The sequence below is a fragment of the Anarrhichthys ocellatus genome, unplaced genomic scaffold, assembly GCF_004355925.1.
Source record: "Anarrhichthys ocellatus isolate YVR2014 unplaced genomic scaffold, GSC_Weel_1.0 scaffold7, whole genome shotgun sequence".
Lineage (NCBI taxonomy): Eukaryota > Metazoa > Chordata > Actinopteri > Perciformes > Anarhichadidae > Anarrhichthys > Anarrhichthys ocellatus.
In genome coordinates, this window is record NW_022280037.1 from 1,558,756 (window position 1) to 1,584,412 (window position 25,657).

General features: G+C 45.2%; 1 protein-coding gene across 4 annotated transcripts in view; it reads left to right on the plus strand.

Annotated features, from left to right (window-relative positions):
• The window catches only part of arid1b (AT-rich interactive domain 1B), a 155,158-nt gene that overhangs the window by 126,105 nt on the left and 3,396 nt on the right, over positions 1-25,657 (plus strand). For 2 of the 4 annotated variants that reach the window (XM_031847226.1, XM_031847228.1), the window contains exons 8-20: positions 4,021-4,342; positions 5,396-5,557; positions 11,922-12,058; positions 13,413-13,516; positions 15,172-15,366; positions 16,138-16,353; positions 17,529-17,751; positions 21,582-21,723; positions 22,850-23,019; positions 23,821-23,953; positions 24,127-24,246; positions 24,392-24,467; positions 24,844-25,579. In XM_031847226.1, coding sequence (XP_031703086.1) covers positions 4,021-4,342; positions 5,396-5,557; positions 11,922-12,058; positions 13,413-13,516; positions 15,172-15,366; positions 16,138-16,353; positions 17,529-17,751; positions 21,582-21,723; positions 22,850-23,019; positions 23,821-23,953; positions 24,127-24,246; positions 24,392-24,467; positions 24,844-25,579 — 2,736 coding nt within the window. The remainder of the gene's footprint in view (positions 1-4,020; positions 4,343-5,395; positions 5,558-11,921; positions 12,059-13,412; positions 13,517-15,171; positions 15,367-16,137; positions 16,354-17,528; positions 17,752-21,581; positions 21,724-22,849; positions 23,020-23,820; positions 23,954-24,126; positions 24,247-24,391; positions 24,468-24,843; positions 25,580-25,657) is intronic. The other 2 variants (XM_031847227.1, XM_031847229.1) reach the window with 2 other exon arrangements.

Genomic DNA, 25,657 nt, shown 5'->3' on the forward strand with positions numbered 1-25,657 from the left:
CTTGGGGCCGCCGAGCTCCACACACTGTCAATTTCCTCCGACCCCCCCCCCCCCCCCCCCCTTGAGGGGTTAAGCACTCGCTGGTAATGACCATGCCTCAGACAGCACTTTTAAGCCTTAGTGCCTTCCTGGAGCGGCGGTGTAATTCAGCCAAAAAAGCCAGCGCCTGGGGGAGGGAGTGGAGTTTTTCGGAGGAAATTGACAGTGTGTGGAGCTCGGCGGCCCCAAGGCGCACCCCATCCCTGCTTAGGCTCAGACGCCCTGCCGGGGAAGGTGCTGAGGTGGCTGGGAGAGGACGTGGGAGCCTCAGGCAAGAGAAGACGGCGCAACAAAACTATCCATCCCAGCAAGTCATACATGTGTACTGCAAGAGAAACAGTTAGAATTAGGTTTTCTGTAAAATAATGTTGTTGTTACTGAACAATACTGAATGACACTTTAATTTGCATCACAAGGGAAAAATAGAGGAGACGGTCTACCATAGCAACCATACTGAAATGAGTACCAGGGTGTCTTATTCTTGTCAACACACTGCATTTCTCTCCCCAACCAAATTCGTCTTCCTCCAACCACTACCACATCGGCAACCACTACCAAATGCTGTTATTTATTTATTTTATTTGTGTTCATCCACATGTGGACACGGACAGCCTGACCTGCTGCTGTCCTTGGCAGCTCAAGCATGCAGCCATGTAATCTGCGTTTCACTCCTTATTGATGGAGTTCACAGATCCGGAGGGCTCGCTGGCGCACCATCATACCTTACTCCACTGTAGCCGGGAGAATGACTGCCTCGGCTGTTAGCATTGGACGGTCCAGTCTGCTGAGGAAGCAGTAGACGGTAATCTGCTTGGTCACACTCCAGCTCTCCCGCAGGACTGCAAGGATTAAACCCGGCGCAGGATATAGCGTCCACCGAAGGCGTGACTGTGCCGGGAATTTCCATGTAATTGTGAACGAAGCACCATGAGCTCTCTTTCTCCTCCCCTCCACCATGCTATAAATACCAGCAAGACTCCCCGAAGGCACCAAGTGCTCGAGAAGCAGGCAGGAAACCGAGACTGAGCCACAAGGACGTGAGAAGGGACAAAAAAAGGAATGACGTCCTCCTTGTCCTCTTTTCCTCTTGTCCCTCCTTGATTGGTTTCCAGAGTAATATGAGTTATAAGCTAACACTGAAAATATCTTTCTCCTGGCCTGTTTGAGCAAGAGGAAGTGGGATTTCTGAGCACTTAAGATTGTGTTTTTGTTTTCTTAAAGAAGCCACCAACTGCCCACAACTCATAATACTCTATATGAAGGGTTATGGCTAAAAAAAGACACACTTTTGTATTCACTTCCTATCAGAAGTTAACTTGAAGTTCAAAGTTAGGAGGGACATTAAAAAACGGAACTACTCTGACTCTTGCCCTGCAGAAACTTGATGACTTCTATCTGGTTCTATGCAAAACTCCCATGACTTCCATATTGTCTTTTACAGACAAGATTATTTGTGTTTTTAAGAAAAATGCAGCTACTACATATTTTCAGTTCTATGAATTTAACACCATAGGGTGTCAATTTAGTCATGGACTAGGTTTACAATAATACTAGCGATTTTGTCAATTTATGTTACATTATATTTGTTGTGATTGTAGATAAATATATTCTGTGCTATCTGTTTTTTGTCATTTGCCTCCGCAATGATCCAATTTTCTCGTCTGATGAAATCTGAATGGCACCTCCAAAGCCTTTAGAAAGCATAAATGACTCTTATGAAAACACTTAGAATTTCAGGGTTGAGCGCTCACTCATTTTAAAAAGTGGGTTAGTACACTGTCTGTCCTTGAAGAAGCACTTTGGTGCGGCACCAACCCTTCAGGAAGTGAATCATTTTGTCAGATCGGAGCAGGACTCTCACAGGAAAGCTTAACATTAACCCAGTCCCACAGCCACTCTGTCTTTCCTTTGTCAGCCGAGGGAAACGTAGCCCACAACATTTGGAACGGTAGTACATCACGGCTGATAAGTTCTCTCGATGTAGCATACAAACCTCTTCAGTTAGATTTGGCTTGGCATGATCTCACACCCCTCCCTCCTCCTAAAGTCGAATACATTCTCATGGAAACTTCCAGTAACTCCCATCTTTGGGGCTTTTAGCTCGTCCGCCGAATTGGGGAAAAGAATGCAGATTGTCCAAGTGGGACTTCTTGTTCTAAACCACTCCCTGGGAGGTGTGCTGAAGCCTCCGTCTGTCACAAGGGCCAAAAAAAACCACAGTGTCCGCCCAGGCTATTGAGAATGTATGGCAGGCGGCCATGACATGGGGCTCAACAGCTGTCCAAAAAGGGCTGAGAGAGGTCGCTGACTGCGGCCTTGTTCATCTGTAGCAAACTGAGCCGAGAGGAAGGAAGCTGCAGGACACCGTTCCCAGGATTCTTTCCACAGCGTTGTAGGCGGTCGCTTGTGAGAGGAAGAAACATGGAAATGTGTCTTTCACTGGTTGCAAGGTCTCAGCAGTATTATATATGCGTTCACACAGATGGACACACACACATACACACATGTACTTTGCACCATACGTATCCTCCTGTGTTCGTTAGCAGACATCCTTTCTTCCTGAACGCTTCCCTATTATAGCCCCAAAACCCTTGACAGGTGTCAGCCGTACTCAGCTCACCGACTCACCAAAGCCTGCCCAGAAATAATCCTCTTCTTCTTTTCCCATCTCCCACAGTAGATTTCATCACAATTTCTGGACAAATTCAACCGAAGCTGCTGACGTTTATGGGAAAGACTTTTATTTTGATTCAATATAAATCCTATCTTGGGGGGGGGGGGCATGAGTTCTTTCCCGCTAACTTCTGTCTGTATTGTTTCCCCCCCACCCTCTGCTGCTTCCTCTCGCTCCCTCCCACTGTTGGACTTGCAGGCTTATGTCATGTGGAAAGTGTCTTCACTGAAGCAGCTCGAGGACACTGAGAAGCCATTTCCATTTTCTTAGACGCGCCCCCCCCCCCCCCCCACCTCTTGTGGAATATTGTCATTCAACTTTCCCTCGTCTGAGCGTGCAGAAAAGCCTTCAGGTTTTAAAGGGACTTGATCCCCTTTTCCAGACATATTCACAGAGGATTAAGCAGTGAGGCCCAACTAAAGCACCCTTAATCAAATCAAAATAAATAGCCCCCTCGACAACAGAGGATGCCACATTTTCCTTTCTATCTTTGGGGGGGGATTTGTCCCAGGGAGGGAATCTCACAGTCAAAAGGCCCAGCGCCTGCAGAGGGAATACAATGCGATGTGCTCTGTGTGTGGGGCTGCACTGCCTTTACATGTGCAGTAGGTGTGTTTTAGTGGGCCTAAATGTGTGTACATGTGGTCTTTGACAGCATGGTGATTCTCTCTCAGCTCTTACTGCAGCTGGCGTTGGAGTCGAGCTTTGCTCTTAGAGCCAGAATGGAGAGGTTTGAGTGTGCCTTAGGAAAGCTTCTGGCATCGTGGCCATGTGTCCCTCCAGGGCAGCAAGAAAGCATTTACTGCAGATTAGAGCTCCTTTCAAGTGTTTCACAAAGTCAGCCTTAAGATTGACAATTGTTCCCATGGCCATCCAGCAAACCTGCAGCTGTGAAAAATGTCGGCACACCCCACCACCATATAGTTTTTACGGCCTCCTCAGGAGGTTAAAGAGCTTATGAATCAGAATTTAGTTTTGCTCTTTACGTTCCACGTCTGTCACAAGATTATTTTCTTGAGGGATGGAATTGTTGTGTGTGTCACTGTTGCAGGTATAACGGTAACAGCTGACAAGCGCTTGATGAACTCCATTTCCCTCAAATGAAGTGATTCATAGCACCCTTCTAAGACTGCAGTATTTCACAGCAGCCATTTTGTGTCATTCTCGTAGGCAATCTATCAAATTCAAGTGAGATGTTGAAAGTCTCAAGTGACCACCAGTCATGTTTTACGTTTTAAATGACATAGTCTGTGTAATACCTACATTTTCAATGATTTTAGGCTCATTCCCATGTTGTCTTATTCCAGGCAACTATCCTCGGCCCTCCAACTATGGTGGGCCCGCCAGCACCAGCTACAGCGGCCCCGGCCCCGGCATGACCAACAGTCTGGGGATGAACGCAAGCAGCCCCATGCACGGCCAGGGGCCCGGCCAGCCCATACCTGTAGGGCGCAGCCACGGCCCGGGCAGCCAGAACAGGGCGTACCCGCCCATGGCTCCCAGCTCCCCCAGCATGCCCCAGCCAGCTGGGCCCGGGATGGGCCCTCCTTCTTTGGGTAATTCTAACCGCAAGGCCCAGGAGGCAGCAGCAGCTGCCATGCCCGGATCTGCCAACTCAACACACAACAGGTGAGAGAGCACAGCATGGACTCAGCTCTAATGCCTTTAGTAAATCGTGTTTATTTTTTGCTTTTCTCACCTAAGTTTGTATATAGATAGCATATATACAAATGTGTGTGTGTATTTGCATATAATTCATTGCTGCTGCTCCTGTGCCATAATTGTCCTAAAGTGATCTTGAAAAAGGAGATTATTGTGTAAATATTATATTACGGCGCCATTCAAACAGAAATGGCCTAAACTCCTTTGTGGGACTAAGCCTTATTATATTTCACCTGGAAATAGTGCAATGCCGGCAAGCTCCTCTATCTCACATCAGGGTCATCTGTGGGGAGGTGTGCTGAAAAGCACCACAGAGAGTTTCTGCGCCACAACAGTCTTTTCAGATGTGAAGGCAAGAGTCGTTCTCAGGGGCTCCACGCTTCTATGAGCCATTTGCGGAGCTATCCCTATTTTCACACATCTCATAAAGTGCCTGACATTTTGATAGCTGGCACTATACACCAAGTGCCATTTGTTGCAGAAGGAGAGATATTGGTCTGTGAGCAGACTGTATGGGTTGAATACTGCACTGTCAAAACATAAAAGAGGAAAAAGCAAACCTTAGGTTTAACTGTGAAAACACCAGAGACAGAGGTGACACCAAGCACCTTATCACAAATACAAAGCACTTTGATGCTATAATGGTAGGCTATATGAGTTAAGGGATATTATTTTTCCGTCAGGGCTGGAGCTGTGAATATATGAGTGTTGGTAGCGTCGGAGACCAGGGCTGTTGTGGGAATGTGTGGGCAGTAAACTTTTCCTGAACCCTGCCGGGGGAACTTGTGGAAACATGGCCGTCTTCTGAGAGGAAGGGGGGGATTTATGCGCTTCCTCCAATCGGTGCGGGTTTCGCCTCACGTTAGCGATCTCCAGGCCGAGGTGGCTCATTAACATTTGTCAATGTTCGTTCCCATTTCTGATGGTGCATGAGGCAGACTGGAGACATGTGAGTTTGTAATGATATTTCAAGTGAAGTGTCTCTTTTTGTCGGGGGGGTCCGTTGACGCCGATCTACAGGCGGCCTCCATATGCGAGGTCCCCAGTCCAGATGCAGCCACCCCGACACACCTCCACCCACTGGCCCTCACCCCAACCCGCCTCTGCCCGTCCACCACCTTCCCCTCCACTCAGACCTCACCATCCACCCATCCCACCACCCTCACATTCACAGCACTATAGGTAGGTCCACCACCCTCACAACACATGTATGTGCACGCCTTATATACCGTCTGTATGTGTTTGTATGTCGTGTGACTAAACTGAAGGGACCTCTTTCAGGCTAAAGAGAACTGAAAGGGATCATGGTGATATTTCTCACGAGCTCCCTCTCGGAGCAAATCAAGAGGAGTCATCATTGTAATTGCCATCATCACCTTCAGCATCATCACTGTAGTCATCATTATCATCATCAGCACGTCTTAGTCACTCTAATGGCAACAACGAGTGAGCACAGACAGTATGATGCATGGACACACACACAGACACACTCACTGAGCTTCAGATTGTCGTGTGCACTGCGTTGGCATTTTGCGATGTAGCTGACAGTATGTGTGATTAATTACGTGCATCAGGGGGGCCCAGTGCACACACACACACACACACACACACACACACAGCAATGCAAATGCTGGCCCAGCCATTAAGGGATGGCTGGGCTGTCAATAAGAAGTGGCATGACATGATCCCCACTGCTGGGACCAATCAGACTGACTGTCAGTCTCTCCTCACATTCACCGAGACACCGGAGAGGCGTCGCTGGCTGTGGCGCTGCTGGAGGAGAGGGCTCTCTCTCTCCTGTGCTGTTTCTTTACATATCTGTCTCAAAAGAGTGTTTTGTGTCTTCATGTATTTCTACTCTCAGTGATCCATTTTGATTCGCTGTCGACTGTGAAAACATCCCTGGGTTTCTTGTCTTTGTTCGGTGTGCTATCTTCATCTTTGGCACCTTGCTGTCATTATTGGGTGTTTTTTTTGTGTGTGTTTTACTGCATTGCAACGGTCATATTTGAAGCAAAAAGTCCAGCACAATGGCGGCTTTTTCTTTTGATTTTCCTTTGGAAATCTGTCTTTTCCCTCTCTGCTCAGCTACATTGGCTGTTGCTGCACATGCTCACGCTAACGTCCAAATGTGTTTATTCAAAACAAACATTGCTTCCATTGCAGTTAAGGAAAAAAACATTCAGACGGTTGATTTTTACAACAACAAAAGACTTGCATAAACTAGCTGCCTGGTGTAAAAACAATCTGCCAACTAGGTGAGACTATTTGTTTTCAAAGCATATCAGTGTTCACAAATCTGAATCATTTGTCATTTTGCTATACGTCTTCTTTATTCGGAATATAGATTTTTTTCTTCTTCCTACAATTAGGAATTAGTCTTCTGGCAGACAGTTGTTTTGACTGATTTTAAACAAAAACAGAACCTAACTGGTTGTTAAGATGGACATTTTTGGAGAATACTCCAGTTTCTGTGCTGCCCTCAGAGTTGTTCCTGTCTGCTGTCACTCATTCTACCTCTTTCATCCCTCCCCGTCTGCATCTGTTCTCTCTCCTCCCACCTGTTTCACTCTTTTTACCAACTCTCCCAACTGTATCGCCCTCTCTGTCTCCATGCAGCTCTGTTATCCTACCCAGACTGTTTTATCTCCCTCAGTCTTTCTTCCTCCCAATTTGCTTTTTGTTCTCCGCTGTCTCCAGCACAGCCTTGTTATGTTTTTCTTCCTCAGATCCCACTTTATAACATCTGAGGGAGATCAGGAGAAAATTGGCCTCCGAAAACCTGCAGTTAAAGGCTCCAGTTCCCCGTTTGCTCTCCAGATCTCAGTGCAACATTCTGAAACATTCAGCCCTAGTTCTTCTCTGTTTGAGAAACAAGTTGTTAGTCGTAGCACATGTCTAGTTTCACTCTTTGATGCACCAAACCTGAGTGAACTGCCACAGCCGCCCGCTCCCAACCTTCCAAATCAGGGGCTAGTTAGCACCGATGTCATTGGCTGGTCTCTTCTTTTCTTCATTTTCTTGAACACATCCCTTTATTAAGTCTCCACCAATAATCCCTCTCCATCTCCACCTCTCATCCCCAATCTCCATCCAACCCTGACTCACACACACACCCTCACACACTAGTAGACACACTCCAGCTTCATTACGCTGAGTGAAAAGAATGCCAAATGAGCAGAGGAGGGCCACTTTTGGTCTCCCATTGCTGCAGGCGTGGGTCGTGATTAAATCTTCAGAAAGTGTGTCAAAAGTGGGTTTTTCGACTGGATTATTGGTTAATCAGTTGGATCTGTGGTTTAGGAGAAACAGTGTTGGCCTAGAGAGTTTTGGGCACCCTGTTGCTCTACTAAAAGTTAACGTGAGCTGTGAAATACGTCTTTTATTTTAACGACAAAGTCAGAAAATCTTGCCGAATTTTTTTAATCTAGGTTAATTCCTAATTTCGGAAACAGATGATGGTCTTTCTTGAAATTACATTTGAGGGAAAATGGCATCAGTTTTATGAAAAGTTGACTCTTTGGGCGTTCTAGGCTGCCAGTTGTCAGTATGATGAGCGTAAAAAGTCTGACATGTCATGTTCAAATAGCACGGACGGTGTCAAGCCTGTCAGTGTGGAGGAGGTACACGTTTGTTTGGAAGAAAGGTGCGGTACAGCATTTTTTTTAAGAGGCTGTGGATTGATGTTACGGGAATTATTTTTGGAAAAGAGAAGAGAACTGAAAGTATTAAAAGGTATAAGCTTGTCTTGGCAGCAGCTTCTGAGGACAGAATTGGCTTTTCAAATGACTTTCCAGCGCTGCCTGCGACACTCCGCAAAAAGTTCCTGGAGCTATAGGAACGGGCTCTGTCGAAAAAATAAGCACTTAGTAGAAGAAGAGCAAAGCTCGGGAAAAAAAAAAAAGAGCCGTAAATCAAAGGGAAATTGAAGGGAGAAAAATGTTGGAAGAGGGAAGAGGAGAGGAGAGTGCTCCAAGGCAAATCCTCGCCAAATAATTCATTTCTGACCTCCTTAGTAAGTAAATTTGCTAAATAAATAAGAGCAACGCTTGAATGTCAAGAACGAGTGATGCTGCCTGTGGTGCTTTGTCGCTCGCAGTCTTGGCAGTGTTGCGCAGCGCTCTGCTTTCATTAGATGGGCAAAATAAATGGCTTCTTCTCCATCCATCCTGAGCTGTTTGATGTTTGGGAAGGAGGGGAGGGAGAAGGGAAGAGTAGCTTTTCTCTGGATTAAATATGTTAAAAGCTGTCCTTTTATTTTTTGTGTGGGGGGGCTATTCTCCCCCCCCTCCTGTGTACAATTTTGTGTGTGTGCGTGGTGAGTTGAGTCAGGAGTTTGGAGGAGCTATGAGCCCAAGCTGCCCTGAGAACAGATTGGGTCCATATATAATTCATGGCCTCCAGCCGATCCACTCCATCCTTCCATCCAGCAGCCTCTCTCTGGCTCTTTTTTCTCTCACTTTCTTCTTCACACTCTTACACACACACACACACACACACACACAATGCCAAGGGATCGATAGCGAGGGACGCTCAGCCATCACACACACTCCTGCAGTCCCAGCGCTTCTGCTGTCTCGTCCAGTTAGCAGCGCTGGGAGGCATCAGCGCGGCCTGTCACCACGAATGAAGGACAAAGGCGCTGCCACTTCTAGAGAGACACACCGTCAGCTGGTTGGCTGGCACCTCGTAACCATGGCATCCCCTTGGCAACAGCGCCCACCCCGCGCATGAACACAAGGACACGCTCAAACACACACTGTCACACACACACACACACGCACACACACTCTGCCCACAGTGCGAAAGTGGCCTTCTCCGATGCCCTTCACACATGTGGACTGAATAGCAAAAAGAGAGAGATGGCTCTGTGTGTGTGTATGTGTGTGTGTGTGTGTGTGTCTCTGTGTGTGTCTGTGTCTGTGTCTTTAGAATTAGGAAAAAAAACAAGGGGGAGAGTGAAGGACAGCCAGGGTAGAGTATTTAGATAGAATGAATAGAAAAACAATGGTAGTTGTCACTTTGAAGTGGTAAAAAAACCGACAATGTCTGTTTCTATTAATGCATTTCAGCTGTGAGAGGTGATAGCCTTTCTGCCCCAACGATGTCTGGACAGGCCGAACAAACCAGAGTCCCAAAGCTGAATTTTCTTACATCTTCCCTGTATTATGGTGTCAAAACTCTCACGCAAACTTTTCTAAAAAAAAAAAAAAAAAAAAGGCAGAAAACTCTGAGAGAGTGTTTCCCTGTGCTGTTTCTATTTGTCTCCCTCCTCAGGCCACTCCTAAACAACAAACTGAGAGTGCACTGGCCTGATGGTGTTAGTATAGATGTTTCCATGTTCCTTACTGTGGGTGCGTGCGTGCGTGCGTGCACGTGCGTGTGTTCCCTCGGCTCAGTCTCATGGAACAGCGATTACCTCCAGCTCTGGGGCCCTGAGCTGAAGATACGCCCCCCCATCGGTCCACCAGGGACACATACACACACCACTCAGGCTTCCTCTTGCCTTAATTTCCCTCCCTGCTTCTCTCTTTCCCTCCACCTCCCTTCTTTTTTTTCTTCCTCTCCCTCCACATCTATCCCTCCTCTCTCTCGTCCTTCACTCACTCTTTCTCTCTCTCTCTGCGGCAACAGGATGGGTTTGTTTTTTTCCCCGGCACCAAGGTGCCTGAGAGCAAGATGAATGCACTGTGCCGTTTTTTATTTTTTTCCTCCCCCCTTACGATAGCGGCACATGCATATATTAAGTGTGATTAAACGCTGTGCAATGCCTCCATCAAGTGCTTTCTAATGGGCTTTTTTATGACATGAATTAGTCATAATGGGAGAGTGCCACAGTTGAAAACCTCCAACCACTGTTGTTGTTGTTGTTGTTTTGGGTATTTCACCATTCACACGAGAGCTTCTGCTTATATTGCTTAAGCTGGGTGAGGGGCATTTTTACAGTATGGATAAATGAGGTTCTCTGGCATTTTCCAAACTTTTTTTGCCTTTCTGGCTTATCAGCGCTCTCTTTTGTGGGAGTTTGCGTGCGGCATACATTTTCACTTGTGGGGAAAGTTGCAACGATCAAAAGGTACATTTATTTCTGTGTCTTGACTCACACAAAGCTTTTTAGGTAACACGTAGGCAGCAAACGAAGGAGTCTATATTTCCCCCATTATATGGAAATGGGGCCAGATAAGCGTGGATTTGGTGTGAGCTTGTTTCTTTGCCATGGAGCTCCCCTGTGCACCTCGGCCCCCATAGAGGGATTACATATGTATCATCAGCCGTGCTCTATGACTAATTACATCTGTGAGATGAGATTATGGGGAGGTTTACCAAGCCAATCCCTCCTCTTAGGCTATGTGTATCGGTTCCAACATGAGGTATTACACTATGTGTCTGTGTGAGTGTGTGAAAGAGAGAAAGATGACAGTTAGGAGGGAATTGACTGACATAAATCCGGATAGAATGTTTCTTTTCGTCCACATAAAACGTTGTTGCATTTTGGGCCAAATACACCTCCTTGTGGTCTGCCGTTGCCCAACATTGTCTCTCTGATGTCTTCCTTCCTTCCTGCTTTCCTTTCATCCTTTCTCCCTTTAAATCCACCCTTGCTACCATTCACTTCCTTAGATGTCTGCCCTTCCCACCTCTCCTTTTACTGTCTTCCTTTCTTTTTGTTTCATCCCGAATTCTCAGTCCGCCTTCCTTTCCTCTCTTATGTGTTCAGTCGTTTAGGCCTCTGTCTCTCTTCATCTCACATGTTTGTTTGTTTTTCTCCCAGTCTCTCTCCCCCTTTCCTCCCAGTGTTCTTTTATATGGTTGTCCAGGAGATAATCTTGAGACAGCAGGAGATAGACCAAATTGTTCCAAACACGGTGTTCCCTTTCAGCCCCCATGTCACTGGCTTTGGCCTGCCTGGCATGCAACGATAGATGTTGCCTTCAGTCACACACACACACACACACACACACATGGATGGCCAGCATTCAGCAGGTTGCAGATAAGCCCCTCTGATGTCACTTGCAACACCATGTGATGAGCCGCCTGAGAGAGAGAGAGAGAAGGGAGGCTTAGGGAGGGAGATTGACTTCTGCTGTCACCATGGCAACAAATAACATGATCCTCTCCAAAAGCACACCTTAATTAGTTAAATTATGACTTGTGGGAGAGGGAGGAAGAGAGGGGAAGAGGTAGGGGAGGGGGGATTTGTAGAGGAGAAGAGCAAAGAGAGGATGGGAGTTTTTCTCTTTTGATGCTGCATGCTCATCTTCAACCTTTCAGAAGAGCGGCTTGTTTGATCAGGGATATGTTGTGTACGGTGCTTTCATTGTGACTTTCAGATATACATGCTGCTCAGTTTTTATGGCAACAATAAAGCGGTATGGCAGTGACGGAACTGACAAATATCATCTTTGTACAATTTTGTGACTTCTGTTCTTCGGCAGCTTTCACTGTGACCCACTTATCTCTTCCACAGCATGTCATTACTTTGTGAATCTAAACTGGATTCAGCCCTACCGCTTCTACTAACGCCATTCTCCTCTTTCTGTGGTAGGCAGGGCAGCTACCAAGGCCCCGGCCTGAGCCAGGCGAGCCCCATGGCTACCACTGTCCCCAACAGCCAGCCAACGGGAAACAACAGCTCAGCCATGGGCAACGCACAAGGTCCAGCCTACAATATGCCGCCTTCAGGTATACTTGCTGAATGCCAACCAGCAGAGTAATGGGTCTTTGTTGTCTCAGGGTTTGAATACTTCCACGCAGCTTCTGACCTTAGCCAAACATATAACAGGATTCAAACCACCCCATGTTCACTGAGAAATCGCAGTCCTCACGGTTAATGTCCAACTGTACACTGAGCCGCTCAAGATGAACCTGTGTTTTTATGTTGAGTGTACAGCAGAACCACCTCGGGACTCGCTCAGAGACAGATAGAGAGAGGGAGGACTAAAAGGGGCAAAAGATTCTAAAAGGCTAAGAATTCAAGAGTTACTTTCTGAGCTCTTATTTTTTCTGTAGAGCCGGCCCTCCAGTGAGCAAAGATTAATGCAGTGCATCCCTTTTTCTTTCAGCCCTTCACCCAACTGCATTGTTGCTAAATGCATCTCGGCTCTGTGGCTCCTGAAGTGAAAGGCACCTTTTATTTAAACGCAAATATCAGAATGCGTGACATTTGGAAAACTTCAAACGAATTAGAGCGCCAAGGTTCCTCAAAACTCATCTGGTTTGCCCCTGGGCACGGTAAAAAGACATTAGTTTTCCCGCCGTGCCGCAGCACACAAGGGAAAAATAAAGAGGGGAGCCTCGTATTCAAGGACCCTTTCTTTCTGTTAATAAGAAATATGCAGCTGGCACTATGAAAATCAGTCTTTAAGGACCTCAGCTCTTCTTCAATTAGAAACTTCGTGAAGGTACTCAAATGTCTTTGAAAACAGGAACAAGTCAGCCAACATCTCCTTCCCGTTCTGTTGCCACTTTGAATACGTGAGGTCGTCTCAGATTTCTCCCATTCATAGTCTCCCACACTAAGAATGTGCAGTCAGCAAGGCTGAAAGAGCGCACCGGCTCGCTTTAATGGAGTTGTATCTCATTCTCTGTCTATATCTTCCTTAAGAAGCAGTCTTTTAATGCTTTTTTTAAAAAAAAAATGCTTTTTAAGTTTCTTTCACAATCTTCTCTTGGAGATGAATGGCTGGACAGACTTTAGAGGCCCCTTGAGAACACAGAAAGAAGAACATAATATTTAAACCATTTTACATGTCTGACTTTGTCTGTGACATCAAACAAACAATTATCGAGCAGCTTTTAGCACAAACAAAGAGGACACTGTTCATTTGAGTTCAATCATATTGAATTGACTCTAATACAAAAACATGGCAAGTAAACATCTTCATTACATCGTGGTGAAAGCATACCGGCTGGGAGAAAGCTTTATTATCTTATATATTCATACTATTTATGGCCAAAGGACAAAGGCTTACCTGCCCACACATGTCTCTCACGATATGTTTTTATGTTTTTTAATGTTTCCTCATTCTTGTTGAAGGAGCCATGGGAATGTCGGGAGACGGGATGATGAGCCCAGATGGGAAATCGAAAACGGACGTAAAAGACGACAGCGGCCCGGCCAGCGAGCCTCACAAACCAAAGGTACCTCCTTGACCTTTTTCCTCTCGCCATCCTTCTTTGCAATTCCCTCTCTTCCTCTCTTTCTTGATCTTGCTCTCCTAATGAAGCAAACCAAATCTGATCAGCATAAGCTGCCTCAGCACAGTGGGCTGTTTCTCTGTTGTTTTCTCGCCATATTTAATGATTTGTTTAAGATTTACCATTCCTAATGTTTTCCTCGCTTTGTTTTTTGCCCCCAGCCCTCTCTTCTTGCTGATGTTTTGGCAGCCCGAGCTGCAAAAAAGAGAGAGAGAGACAGAGAGGGCTGGGCATCTGCAGTACACACACATGCGTGTACACACTTTCAAACACAACACAGAAATACAGTGCATGTATACACACACACACAACACATGCATATTTATTCATTTATTTTATTTTACAAAAAGTCAAGAAGCCACACACTGGCCTCTCCAGCAAGTCCACACACACACACACACACGCACACACACACACACACTCATAGACACATGCACCATCCTTCTCCTAAACAGTACTTCCTCAGTGCCTCACACATACACACAAACACACACACGTCCCAATACACAATGCTGACTTCTCATTTTGCCCTACAATTGCAGCTCAGCTTGGCTCAGCACAGCAACAACAGAACTCTGCTCTTTGCTCTTTTCTACCCCCTCCCCTTGTTTTTGCTTAACAGCTCCTCTCACACACACACATACACACACACACAGGCGTGCACAAACAGACTCACACGCCTCCACCACATCCACTACACGTCTTTTCCCTCCAAATCCCTGTCTTTTCTTTTGCTGATTGCGATAGTAGGGCCTTTTGAATTATTTAAGGCAGTCAGAGCAGCCAGAAAGACCCCGAGTGCTCCCAAAAGAGATGATCTGTCTGCCAGGAGAGGGAGGGAGAGTGAGAAAGAGAGAGAGATAGGGAGAGGGAGAAAGATACGGTTTTGCTGACATGAGCATTCTGTACACAGACCAGAAGCACTTGTCAAGCTGTTGTTCCCTCTTTCGCAGTCTCTTTTACACACATACACACACACAAATGTATGCACACCTACACAAGACTCACACACTAATGTGAGCTAACATGGAGTGATTTACACAAAGTGAAGCGCACACACATTTATAGACACAGACTCATCATACTGATCTGCATGCATTTTACATCTCTAGCATGCAAACGCATGCATTTATGCATGCAGACACAATAGCAGTAAGACATGCTAAATCTTTCACACACACACTCGCCGTACTTTGGCTATAGGGCTATTTTAGACAAAAAGTAACTCAGTACATGTATGCAAGTACTGCACTTAAGTATCATTTGAAGGTGCTTGTACTTTACATGAGTAATTCCATTTTATGCTACGTTAAACTTCTAATCCACTACATTTCACAGGAAAAAATTGACCAGCCACAAATGCATGAATAATTATAACATAATAATATGCGTTAAAAAGTACAATATTCCCCTTTAAAATGTAGTGAGGTACAAGTATAAATGAAAAATACTCAAAATTATACTTAAGTACTCTGTGTACTTTATATACTTTATATATACTTCCACCTTTTGTGCTATACTGATAGCAAGGAGGTGGGTGATGGATGCCTTTTTACAAAGAAAATGAAAGTCCTCTTCTTCTCTACACTCCTCACCAGCTACAGGACGGCTACAGCAACAATAACAGCAGCAGTAGCTCCCAGCAGTGTGTGTCCCAGCCAGCCACGCCAGGCAGTGCCCTGCCCGTGCCCTCCCCCCTCTCACCCAGCCCAGCCAGCCTGTCCTCGTACCACGGAGACGACAGCGACAGCATCAGCAGCCCCCCCTGGCCCCTCAAGACCCCCTCCAGTCCTGTAAGCACGAGAAGCTCAAACACGATTGGATGGATGGATGTGTGCATTTACTGAATAAGTACAGGAATTACGTGAATACATAGAGACACAGAAACCAAACCAAGCGACTTAACGATCAGTGAAACAATGGGAACTTCCCTTTATGGACAATATCGTCCTCATAAGCTGTTAGTTTGATTGATTCATGTATGACTGAAGGATTATTATGTAATTACATGATCAAAAGCTGGTTCTTAGACCACAGAAGTCTATTGGAACCTGGATTGAAGCCAGACATGACTGCGAGAGATTAAACTTTGTCCTCCAATTTGAATTTGAGGGATACGAATGTGCTGTGAATGAACTTTGAAGTAAACACAGGCTGCACACTGAACAGAGTGCTCTAAAGAAGTGTTTGTTTTTGCTTGGTCATTCAACCAAGGGCCTACTTCAGGATGTGTAAATATGGGATGAAACTTTAATGATCCTCATGGGTAGAGTGAGTTGTTGTAGCAGAAAACAGCAATAGCATACAGCAAAGACAAATAATCGGCAGAATAAACTCTATATATCAGAATGTGTAGCATATATTGAGCAGGAATTCCTCAAATTTGCATTTTTAGGGTGATGTACATTATGTGTCCACAGAACATGAATGAAAATTTTGGGAAAAACCACATATAGTTTACATTATATATATATATGATAAAAGTGTGTATAACAGGAATGTAGTGTATAAAAGGTCACTTTCTTACATTTATTTTACCGTAAGCCATCTGCATCTCTCACCAGAAAGCCAACCCGAACTCCTCCTCCCTCAGTGGGGAGCGAATCACGCGGCTGTTTGAGCTGGGTGTGGAGCCGGAGAGGCGGGTTTGGGTGGAGCGATACCTGACCTTCATGGAGGAAAGGGGCTCGCCGGTTACCCAGCTTCCCGCTGTGGGCAAGAAGCCACTGGACCTCTGGAAGCTCTACATAGCTGTTCGGGAGATTGGAGGCCTCGCCATGGTAACGTTTAAGGAACACACTCAATGTTGTTGAGAAAATGTTTGATTAGATTCTACTTCACTGCCATTGGACAGGAGTACAGATACTGAGATAACAGACAGGTCAGTTCAAAGAAATATACTGCGCAGGAACCTCTACAGGAAACTTGTATGATTCTGCCCTTGTGCATCATCTACTTAATATTCTCCAGCAATGTGCAGTGAAGCAGCATGGCATATGGTGAGCTTGTAAAATGTTGAGAGATGTACTCAAGAGAATGAAATAAATCTCGGGGAACCCGTATTCCTGAAAATATCACAATACTTGTGTTCTGGGAGGACTCCACGTGTCAAACCGCGTGTGATAAAAATGTACAAGGTATAAAGCTTTACATACTAACGGTAGCAGGATTTACAGGAAACGGCAAACACTACATTCCCAAAAGAATGTGGACAACATTACACCTTTTTATTCCAAAGCCATGGGCATTTTTATGCTGCTGTAATAGCTTCCACACTTGGAACCCTTCACAGCTTTGCTCTCATTCAGCCACAATAGTGAGGTGAGTGAGGTCGATCTCTTATGTTGGGAAATAAGGCCTGACTCGCAGTCAGTGTTCCAGTTCAGTTGGATGAATGGGCTTGAGGTCAGGGCACTCTGCAGGCCAGTCATGTTATCCACACTGACATCTGGTAAAAACATTTCTTTATAGACCTTGCTTTATGCCTTAGACATTGTCATGCTCAAACAGGAAATTAGCTTCCCCAAACTCTGCTGCAAAACTGGAAGTGTACTTCTGTCTGAAATATTTTTTTATGTTGTAGTAATGGGTTTTCCCCCTAATTGGAACTGAGGACCAATTAGCTGTGGTCAGGGGTGTCCACATACTTGTGGCCGTATAATGTCGTACTTTTTTGCTTCTAGTATGTGCAATACTCAAGATTGACCTACACATCTGTGGTTATATAGTAAGTAGAAAAATATTAAGTGCACAGCCTTGGAATTAATTAGATTAAATTCAGCAGGCTGTGGTCTACCATACTCCAGGCAAAATGACAAGTGTGTGGCTGATGCTACGGGGATCCATTACTAAATAAAGAAAGGGCATGAGCACAGTTGTGCACAATCATTGTGATCAGTGATCCTCATTTGACTAATTCATGTCTTGTCTGCCCCCTCCCGACCCTCACCCTCAGGTAAACAAGAATAAGAAGTGGCGCGAGCTGTCCACCACCTTGAACGTGGGTACATCCAGCACCTCCGCCAGCTCGCTGAAGAAGCAGTACATCCAGTATCTGTTTGCCTATGAGTGTAAGATGGAGAGGGGAGAAGAGCCGCCGGCAGACAGCAGCAGCAGTGGCAGCAGCGTGGCTGGAGGGGACAGCAGGAAGCAGGTCAAGATCCAGCCACCCTCACCTGGTAAGGCCTGATAACAGACTCGTTCACTGTTTTTTTTTTGTTTTTTTCACCACTCCACTCTCCCATCTGTCGGCAGCCAAACAACAGGTGCTGCTGATCAAACTACAGGTGTCAGGAATCTTCAGAGGACGAGTGATCTGTATTCATGACAATGTGGCGCACAACATCACCACAATAAAGGTTTTGCCGCTGAGTCGGAAACATCGTAGTGATGGTAGCTGCCATGCTAGTTTCTTGGAGGACTGGGAACTGGCAGACATATTAGTTGCAGGTTGTGTCGTTTTCAAGAGTCAACAAAATCTACGTTGCAGATACCGCCAGAGCTTAGAGAGAAAATGTCTTCTGTAATTTGACCGAATCAACCCTTTAACAACTTTCAGTTTCATGGCCAGCCAGTGTGTGCTACATTATGAAAAACAGAATACATGAATACATGAACACACCTTAAAACCCAAGAGACATTTGTGGACGTTAGCACTGTTTTGATGAGATGGTTCTTAGTTTAATGAAGTTGAGCTACGATACCATCAGCACTTGCACCTCAAACCTGGGACTGGCCTTTATTTGATTACAGTGCTTTAGAGGTTAAGTAATATTGCGTTGGCACAGCACCACAACACAAAGGGTACTTTTTGTTTGCGTATACTGCCTTTTCACACCGAATGTCTCTGTACACAATTATGACGCGAGAATCAGGAGAGAAGAGGGAAAGAGTTGGAGCGATATAGAGCGGTAAGGTCATGTCTCTAATTTGCAGCGGAGATGAGAAAAGTGACCCTGGCTTTTAAATAGAACATCAGAGCATCTCACCTGCCTGAGACACTGCAGATTGCTTTTCCTGGTGGGTGAAAAAGAGCATCTGCCTTCATTTGCATATACACACACATACGTACAGTACACATAAGCCACACACACACACATATATATAAACAATTCATATTCCCTCTTGCTCATAACACTTTATAATTCTCAATTTAGCCCCCTCTCATCTATTCAACGGGACCTAACCACGCCAATTTCACAGAATCTCATTTTGCCCACATCGGCTGATGGGACCACGGTACACATAATCAGAGATACCGGCTATATTGTGAAATATGGAAAGGTCAATACTTGAGATGTTTGGACGGCCTGTTGGATATGCCGCATTAAAGTGTAAAGTGCTTATGCTGCAACACTTGATTGAAGTGCTGCATACTTTTTAAATCACCTGCTCATGTAAAAAAGGGTGGTCCCCATGATATACAGCTAGTACTGCAATACTGATGGCAGACAAGAACATTAAAAAAAGTATTCTACATGTGCTAAAGTGGATTTAAAACATACTTATTTTGAAGGGTGATTTCATAGTTTTCATGCTGACATCAGGGGTCACAGCAACATTGGTAACAAGAAGTCCGACGGGGCAAGAAACACAAGCAGTCAAGTCTGTCATAAATCTTCGGATTAGCTAAAACTGAACTAAAAAGAGACGACATACTAGGCAAACAGTAAAATGATCACCCAAACTACCTGTCGTTAACCTCCATCACAGTTTACAGCCAGACTTCCTGGTTCAACTTAACATGTGTGCTGTAGCTGTGAATGATTAAGCCATGACCTGTGCGATGACAGATTATTATTGTGGTTGAATCAATCAAATGATTGTGTATTGTCGGCATTGTGAATTTTTCCACCTAAAAGAAACTAATATATATAATTTGATGAATATGAAAGAATAACGTCGAAATACGAGATAAATTGTCTGCTGTGCTCTTTTTGAAATCAAACTTAATTTATGGCAAGATATCCCAGGAAACCAGGGCAAAGATGGACATATTCCTGTGTAACAATCAACCTTAATCTGGCTGTTGTTGACTTGCGTACAACCCGTATGATTGTCTGAATGCTCCCGTCTTTCTCCGCAATGTTGCCTTGTTCCCAGATTTTAGCAGTTATTTTGAACCGTACAATATTATCATGACCTACAGAAATGATGGTCAAGGTGTGGACTTTCTGTTGTGAAAAGTGCTGAGTACCAAGCTTGAAAACAATGTCACCCATTTCCTTTCCATGCCTCTGTTTGGATCTAGTATCTACGCTTTCCTGCTCCAAAGTGCAAACTGCCCTACTGACACCCTGCCAGCTTATACAGACTGACAGCCCAGTGATGTCACTGAGGGAGCTTGTCCGGCGGGCTGGTGGGGGTGGCGGGTTGCAGAGGTTTTGTGTGTAGTTGTGATGGTGGGGGGGGGAGTGATTAATGAGGACTGGAATGTAGAACGTAAACAAACTCGACCTCGCCGTCACCTTTCATTCACAAAATTGGCTCGGCTGACTGACTCCCCCCCACCCCAACCACCACCACCACCGCCCCTCTGGATTATGTCACCCACTGACACACACACACAGCCTCTCGTGAACACACATCAAACGTCAGCCCCGTGGCTTTTGCACACGCACTTTTTTTTCCCTCATCGCCTGCTCTGTCATTCGTCTCTCCCTCTAAATGTGGAGCAGAGGGCAGTTGAGTTCACGCTCTCCTCCACCTCCCCTCCATCTTCGTAACCCAACTGCTTGGTATTATGTATCTGTCTGTCTGCCCGCCTGCTCTTGAGGAATGGTAAACCTGTTAACCCTTGCTAACCCCACCATTGTTTGCACTTCTCCGTGTGTGTGTGTGTGTGTGCGCGTGCGTGTTCGTCTGAAGCATATCCCAGGAAGTGAAGAATCCCTAATGCTCGCTGCCCCTTGCTTGCCCTCTCTTCTACCTCTGCTCATCATCATGGCATAACTCCCCCCGCTCTCTCTCTCTCTCTCTCTCTCTCTCTCTCTCTCTCTCTCTCTCTTTCTCTCCTACTCCTATGATGTAGAGGCAGGGGGTATTATTGAATAATTCAGAATTAGCATGAATCTTTAAAGCTTATGTCTTTCTTTTTTTTTTCCTGTGGAAACGTGTGGTGCAGGGAAAGGCCACCGAGGCTGTTCCAGAGAAAGTCTTCTTCCACTAAATGCTCATTAGGATACTTTCATAGTCTCTCTTTTTAGTCTCCGTCTTTGTCATCTTTTAGCCGGAACAGTCCACATTTTTTATTAAACCTGCTTCTGGGAATTTGTATCCCTTGGTTTTATCTGGTTGGGGGTTCTTTGTGTGTTGGGCTCTTGTTTCTTGGCACTCTTAGAATTTTCTAGTCATCTGAACTGAGAAATTCACAGAAATATGGTGTCATAATAAGAGAGCACACTAACCCAGTTTTTAACCTCAGTTGGAGTCTCTGTGTGAGGGGATGTATTTTTTTCTAGAAGAAAGTTACAAGCATGTGGTTTCTCAAGCTCCTCACTCATATTTAGGGGATGCTTGCTGAAGTATTAGCTTGCACATAATTTGACTCCAACCAATATGTACACTATATATTCTTCAAATACATGTGTGCCCCCCCAGCTTCGCCCTCCGCATGAACCCGTCATCTAGTCTATGGCACGCCTAAAAACAGCCAGATAAACCATCTTTAAACTGCTTCCAAATAACGAGCGGTGCTACTTTTCATTGGCCCCTCTTAAACAGTCTTTCCGTCCTCATCTTCACTGCCGTCATGTAGGCTGTTTGCTTGAGCTCAGGTCTCATGAAGGGTAACACTGTCAGTGCTTTGGCCTTAAGTCCAAAGTTATCTCTCTAATACAGCACCTTGCTGCAGCGAAAAGCCCAGTTTGGCCGCTCTGACTCAAACCGGCTTCAAGATCCTATCTGAAGACATGGGAGCCCTGCGGTCTGAATGTGTTGCCGTTTTTACTGTGGATTGTGTGAATCGTCCAGCTATGATGATAATAAAAAGGATACTTGTGTCTTCCAGCTAATTCAGGCGGCTCCCTCCAAGGTCCACAAACGCCCCAGTCCTCTGGCAGCAGCTCGACAGCAGAGGCAGTAGGGGATCTGAAACCCCCCACACCTGCCACCACCCCCCTGGGACAGGTCACACCACTAGCCCCCAACAGGTACCACAGGCTGCTACTATTACTACTTACATTCATGCTATTGCTGCCTCTACCACTTCTGCCACTATAGTAGTAGTTCTTCTTTATTTTCTGTGATACATTTTGTAAAAACAAATTGCAGTGTGATATTTATGTCAGTTAGCACAAAATGTTCCTTATGTATGAACAGGGATTGTCTGTCTCCTAAATTGTGAACAACTATGGTGTAGTGAAGCAGGATTTATCAAAAAGACAAAAATCTTTATATGCACCGTTATGTTCAGATACAACGTTAACATTAGTTTTAAGTGATTTAGGTGAGATTGAAGACAACATTTACATTCTGTTTTGCTGCTCTGTATATGATATTTAAAGGCTTTCACTTTTTAATTTTGTAAAATGTTCCTCATCTGCACCCTGGGAAAGTAGACAATGTTGATCTTTATTTTTGCTTTTATTTGTGATATTATGTGTGCAAAGTTATATAACATAACAGTGGTGGAAGTTCTCTAAATAAATCTACTCAAGTACTCTTCTTAAGTTTTTGAGGTGCTTGTTCTTTACTTTAATATTTTTCTATTTTATGCTACTTTATACTTTTTACTCCATAACATATATTTGACAGTTACTACTTATGTTTAATATCAAGGTTTTACATACAAACTATAGTACAGTTCATAAAATATGATGAATTGTTAGAGATTACACTAACAGTATTTAAAGTCGTTTGAATTAGCTTTACTTTAACTACAACTACAACATCAATTCCTGCATACTGGGCGACAGTAATGCATCTGTAAAAATAATCCAATAATATATTATCATACAAGGAGTGCTTTTAGTTTTAATAGGTGCATTTTGCTGCTGATACTTCTTTACTTTAACCTGAATTCTTTTGAATCCACCACTGACAACAAACAACTCTTTTATGTAATCTATGAAGTATTTTATACAAAAATTAAACGTCCATCATTGAAACAATTTAAAACGTTTTTTTCCCTTCAAAATAAGAGCATAGAGCTCCTTCATATCACACATCATATCAATGTTTTCAGTGTGTGCAATCCATGGCTGCTCCTCTCTCAAACTGCTTCCATCTTCTCCCCTCTCTCCCTCTCTCTCTCCCCTCCCTCCTCGCCTTGTCCAGGAGCAGTGTGAGCATACAGGACCCCTTCTCGGAGGTGAGTGACCCGGCCTTCCAGAAGCGTGCTGCCTCCCTGCCCCCCTCAGCTCCTTACCAGCAGGGCCTCAGCATGCCTGACATGATGATGAGGATGCAGTACGACGCCAAGGACCCCTTCGCCGGGATGAGGAAGAGTGAGTGAGGCACACGCTGTGACACCCTTTTTCCCAAACAACAAGCCCCAGACCTGTTTTCCCCCATTTTGAGACGTATGTGAATAAACTGTTTTTCAGGCCGACAAAACCGTTTTAACAAACTATTTTGCATTGTCGACTTTAAATGAGTAAATTAAAAATTTAAAACTTCATCTTATAAACTTACATGGCTCTTTGTCAAAATTGTTCTTTCGTCTTTCTCGTTAGTCTAATTCATTGTCGAGTCAGGACAGATGTGTGTGTGTGTTTTACTACTGGAATTATGAAAGGAGATGAGAAGTGTGTGTTACGCCACTTTACGGAAAACACACCAGCTCGTCTGATGTTCTCGTAGCTTAGCATTTGTCTCATCCTAACTTTGCTCATCCTTTTCATCCTCCCCGTATTCAACCTTTCATCCTTCCCATCCTGCTGAGAAGCACCTGTTTCGACCAACTCGTGCGGTTTAGTTTTCAGAACAAACAGTAGTTTTTAGAAAGGATGGAGGCTCCTCTGAAGGCTGGAGAGAATGGAGTCTGAATGAATAATATGGTGGATGTTAGCTGCATAACAACAGTTGCAGCCTCAGAACAATAGATTTAATCATGTGAAGTGGTGAATATTCATGGGGGCATGCTGCCACCTGGTGGTTAGTAGGACACTATTAGTTAGACCATTTTTTTTTAGCTTGTTGCCTGTAAATATCTTTTTTTTTCCTTTTTCATTTTGTCTATGTTGATTCATTCACTGTTATATAAGATAGTCAGATGCATTTACCTCATTTGTTTTCCTCCTACGCAGTGGCAGGAGCTGATCCCTACATACCAGGCCAGATGCCCGGTGGTGGCATGCAGGACATGTATGGTCGACCCCCATCAGCCTTGAGCATGAGCCAACGGTCGCAGTATCCATATGGGCCGGGCTACGACAGGAGGTAGGCACACAAATCAGCAGAAGAGGGTGGTGAACCTGTAGTATCTCATTATATCTTTGGCATTCCCCTAACATGAGCCCGAGGGGCCACTGTAGATGGGATGCTTAAAAACATATGTTTACAGCAGATATTTTGTCAGAAGCATTAAGACTTTGCTGTTGTTTGATCCTCAGACCGGACCATGTCATGGGGATGGAGGGGAACATGGGTCCCCCTGGGAGTCAGAACAACATGGGACCTTCGAACAGTGAGGGCAGCATGTACTCTCCCAGTAGATACCCTTCACAGCAGAGGTCAGCACCCATGTGTGTAGAAGAGTCAATTAGAGTACACTTGTGGAAAGTCAAAGCAATAACTTACATGTATTCATGTTACTTTGCTGATCATTTTTTAACCAGCGACGGACTTATTCCTCTCCTCCCCTCCGTTCTGTTTCAGACACGATGGCTACAGTCAGCAGTATCCCAGCATGCCATATGGGATGCATCCATCTGGGATGTACCCTCAGCAACAGGTGAGAGAGAGAGAGATGTAAATAAAGCAGTTCTACACAGTTTACTGTGACTTCATGTATTGAAGGAACACAATATATGACAGCCTAGTAAAACTTTAAAAGACTAAACCCATTTTGAACAGGAAGTGTCCTAAGATTATGACAGTTTAACCTACAAATAATGTACTGTACGAATAAATTATCATGTCAAATACTGAGTTGTATATTTCTTCCCAAATACATTTTTGCCCCATTTATGCTTTGTTGCATTTTTAACGTGTCAAAAACGTTGTTAAAAAAGGTTTTTATTACTATTTTTTTTTTTATCATTATAGAATTATACTAAAGCAGTGGAATGGCTGTGTGTTTTAACTAACTGTCTACACATTTGCTTCAGCAGGGCTACAAACGGCCCATGGACGGCATGTACGGCCCCCCACCCAAGAGACACGAGAGTGACATGTATGCCATGCAGTACGCCAACCAGCAGCCGGACATGTACAACCACTACGGTGGTGGGTACTCAGGCCCTGAACACAGACCCATCCAGGGACAGTTCCCTTACCCCTACCCCCGGGGCGACCGCATGGCCCCCTCGGGTCAGAGCCAGCACAGTATGATGGGTGGGGGGCCCACTCCTAACCATGCCGCCGATGGCCCCAACATGTGGCCATCCAGGACAGAGCTCGGGTATCCCTACCCCAACCGACAGGGGCCGCCATCGCAAATGCCACCTTACGGCCCAATGGGCAGAGACGACATGGACGGACGGTCGGGGCAGGAGCAGTGGCACCGTCAGTCTCCCTACATGTCATCAGGAGGCATGGTTCCCCTGTCCTCACGCCAGCCATCTTCTTATTCCAACTGTCCATCCATGGCCAACCATCTGTCCAGAGCACCCAGCCCAGGAGCCTTCCAGCGCTCCATGGACTCTAGGATGTCACCCAAAGCACCGTTCATGTCACCCATGAAGATGCCTAAGCCTGGGATGACCATGATGGGCCCACAGGGAGGTGGACCCCTCGGTCACTTTCCTCCCAACCTAAGGCGGGACCTCAACTACCCACCAGGATCAGTGGAGGCCTCAATGCCGATTCTTAAGCCCAGACGCAAGCTCACCGCCAAGGACACTGGTGAGATGCAGTCACATTATTTTTTGACTAGGGCTGTGAGGTGGATGGGTTGGCAAGGCTCTTTAGAAGATGCATTCC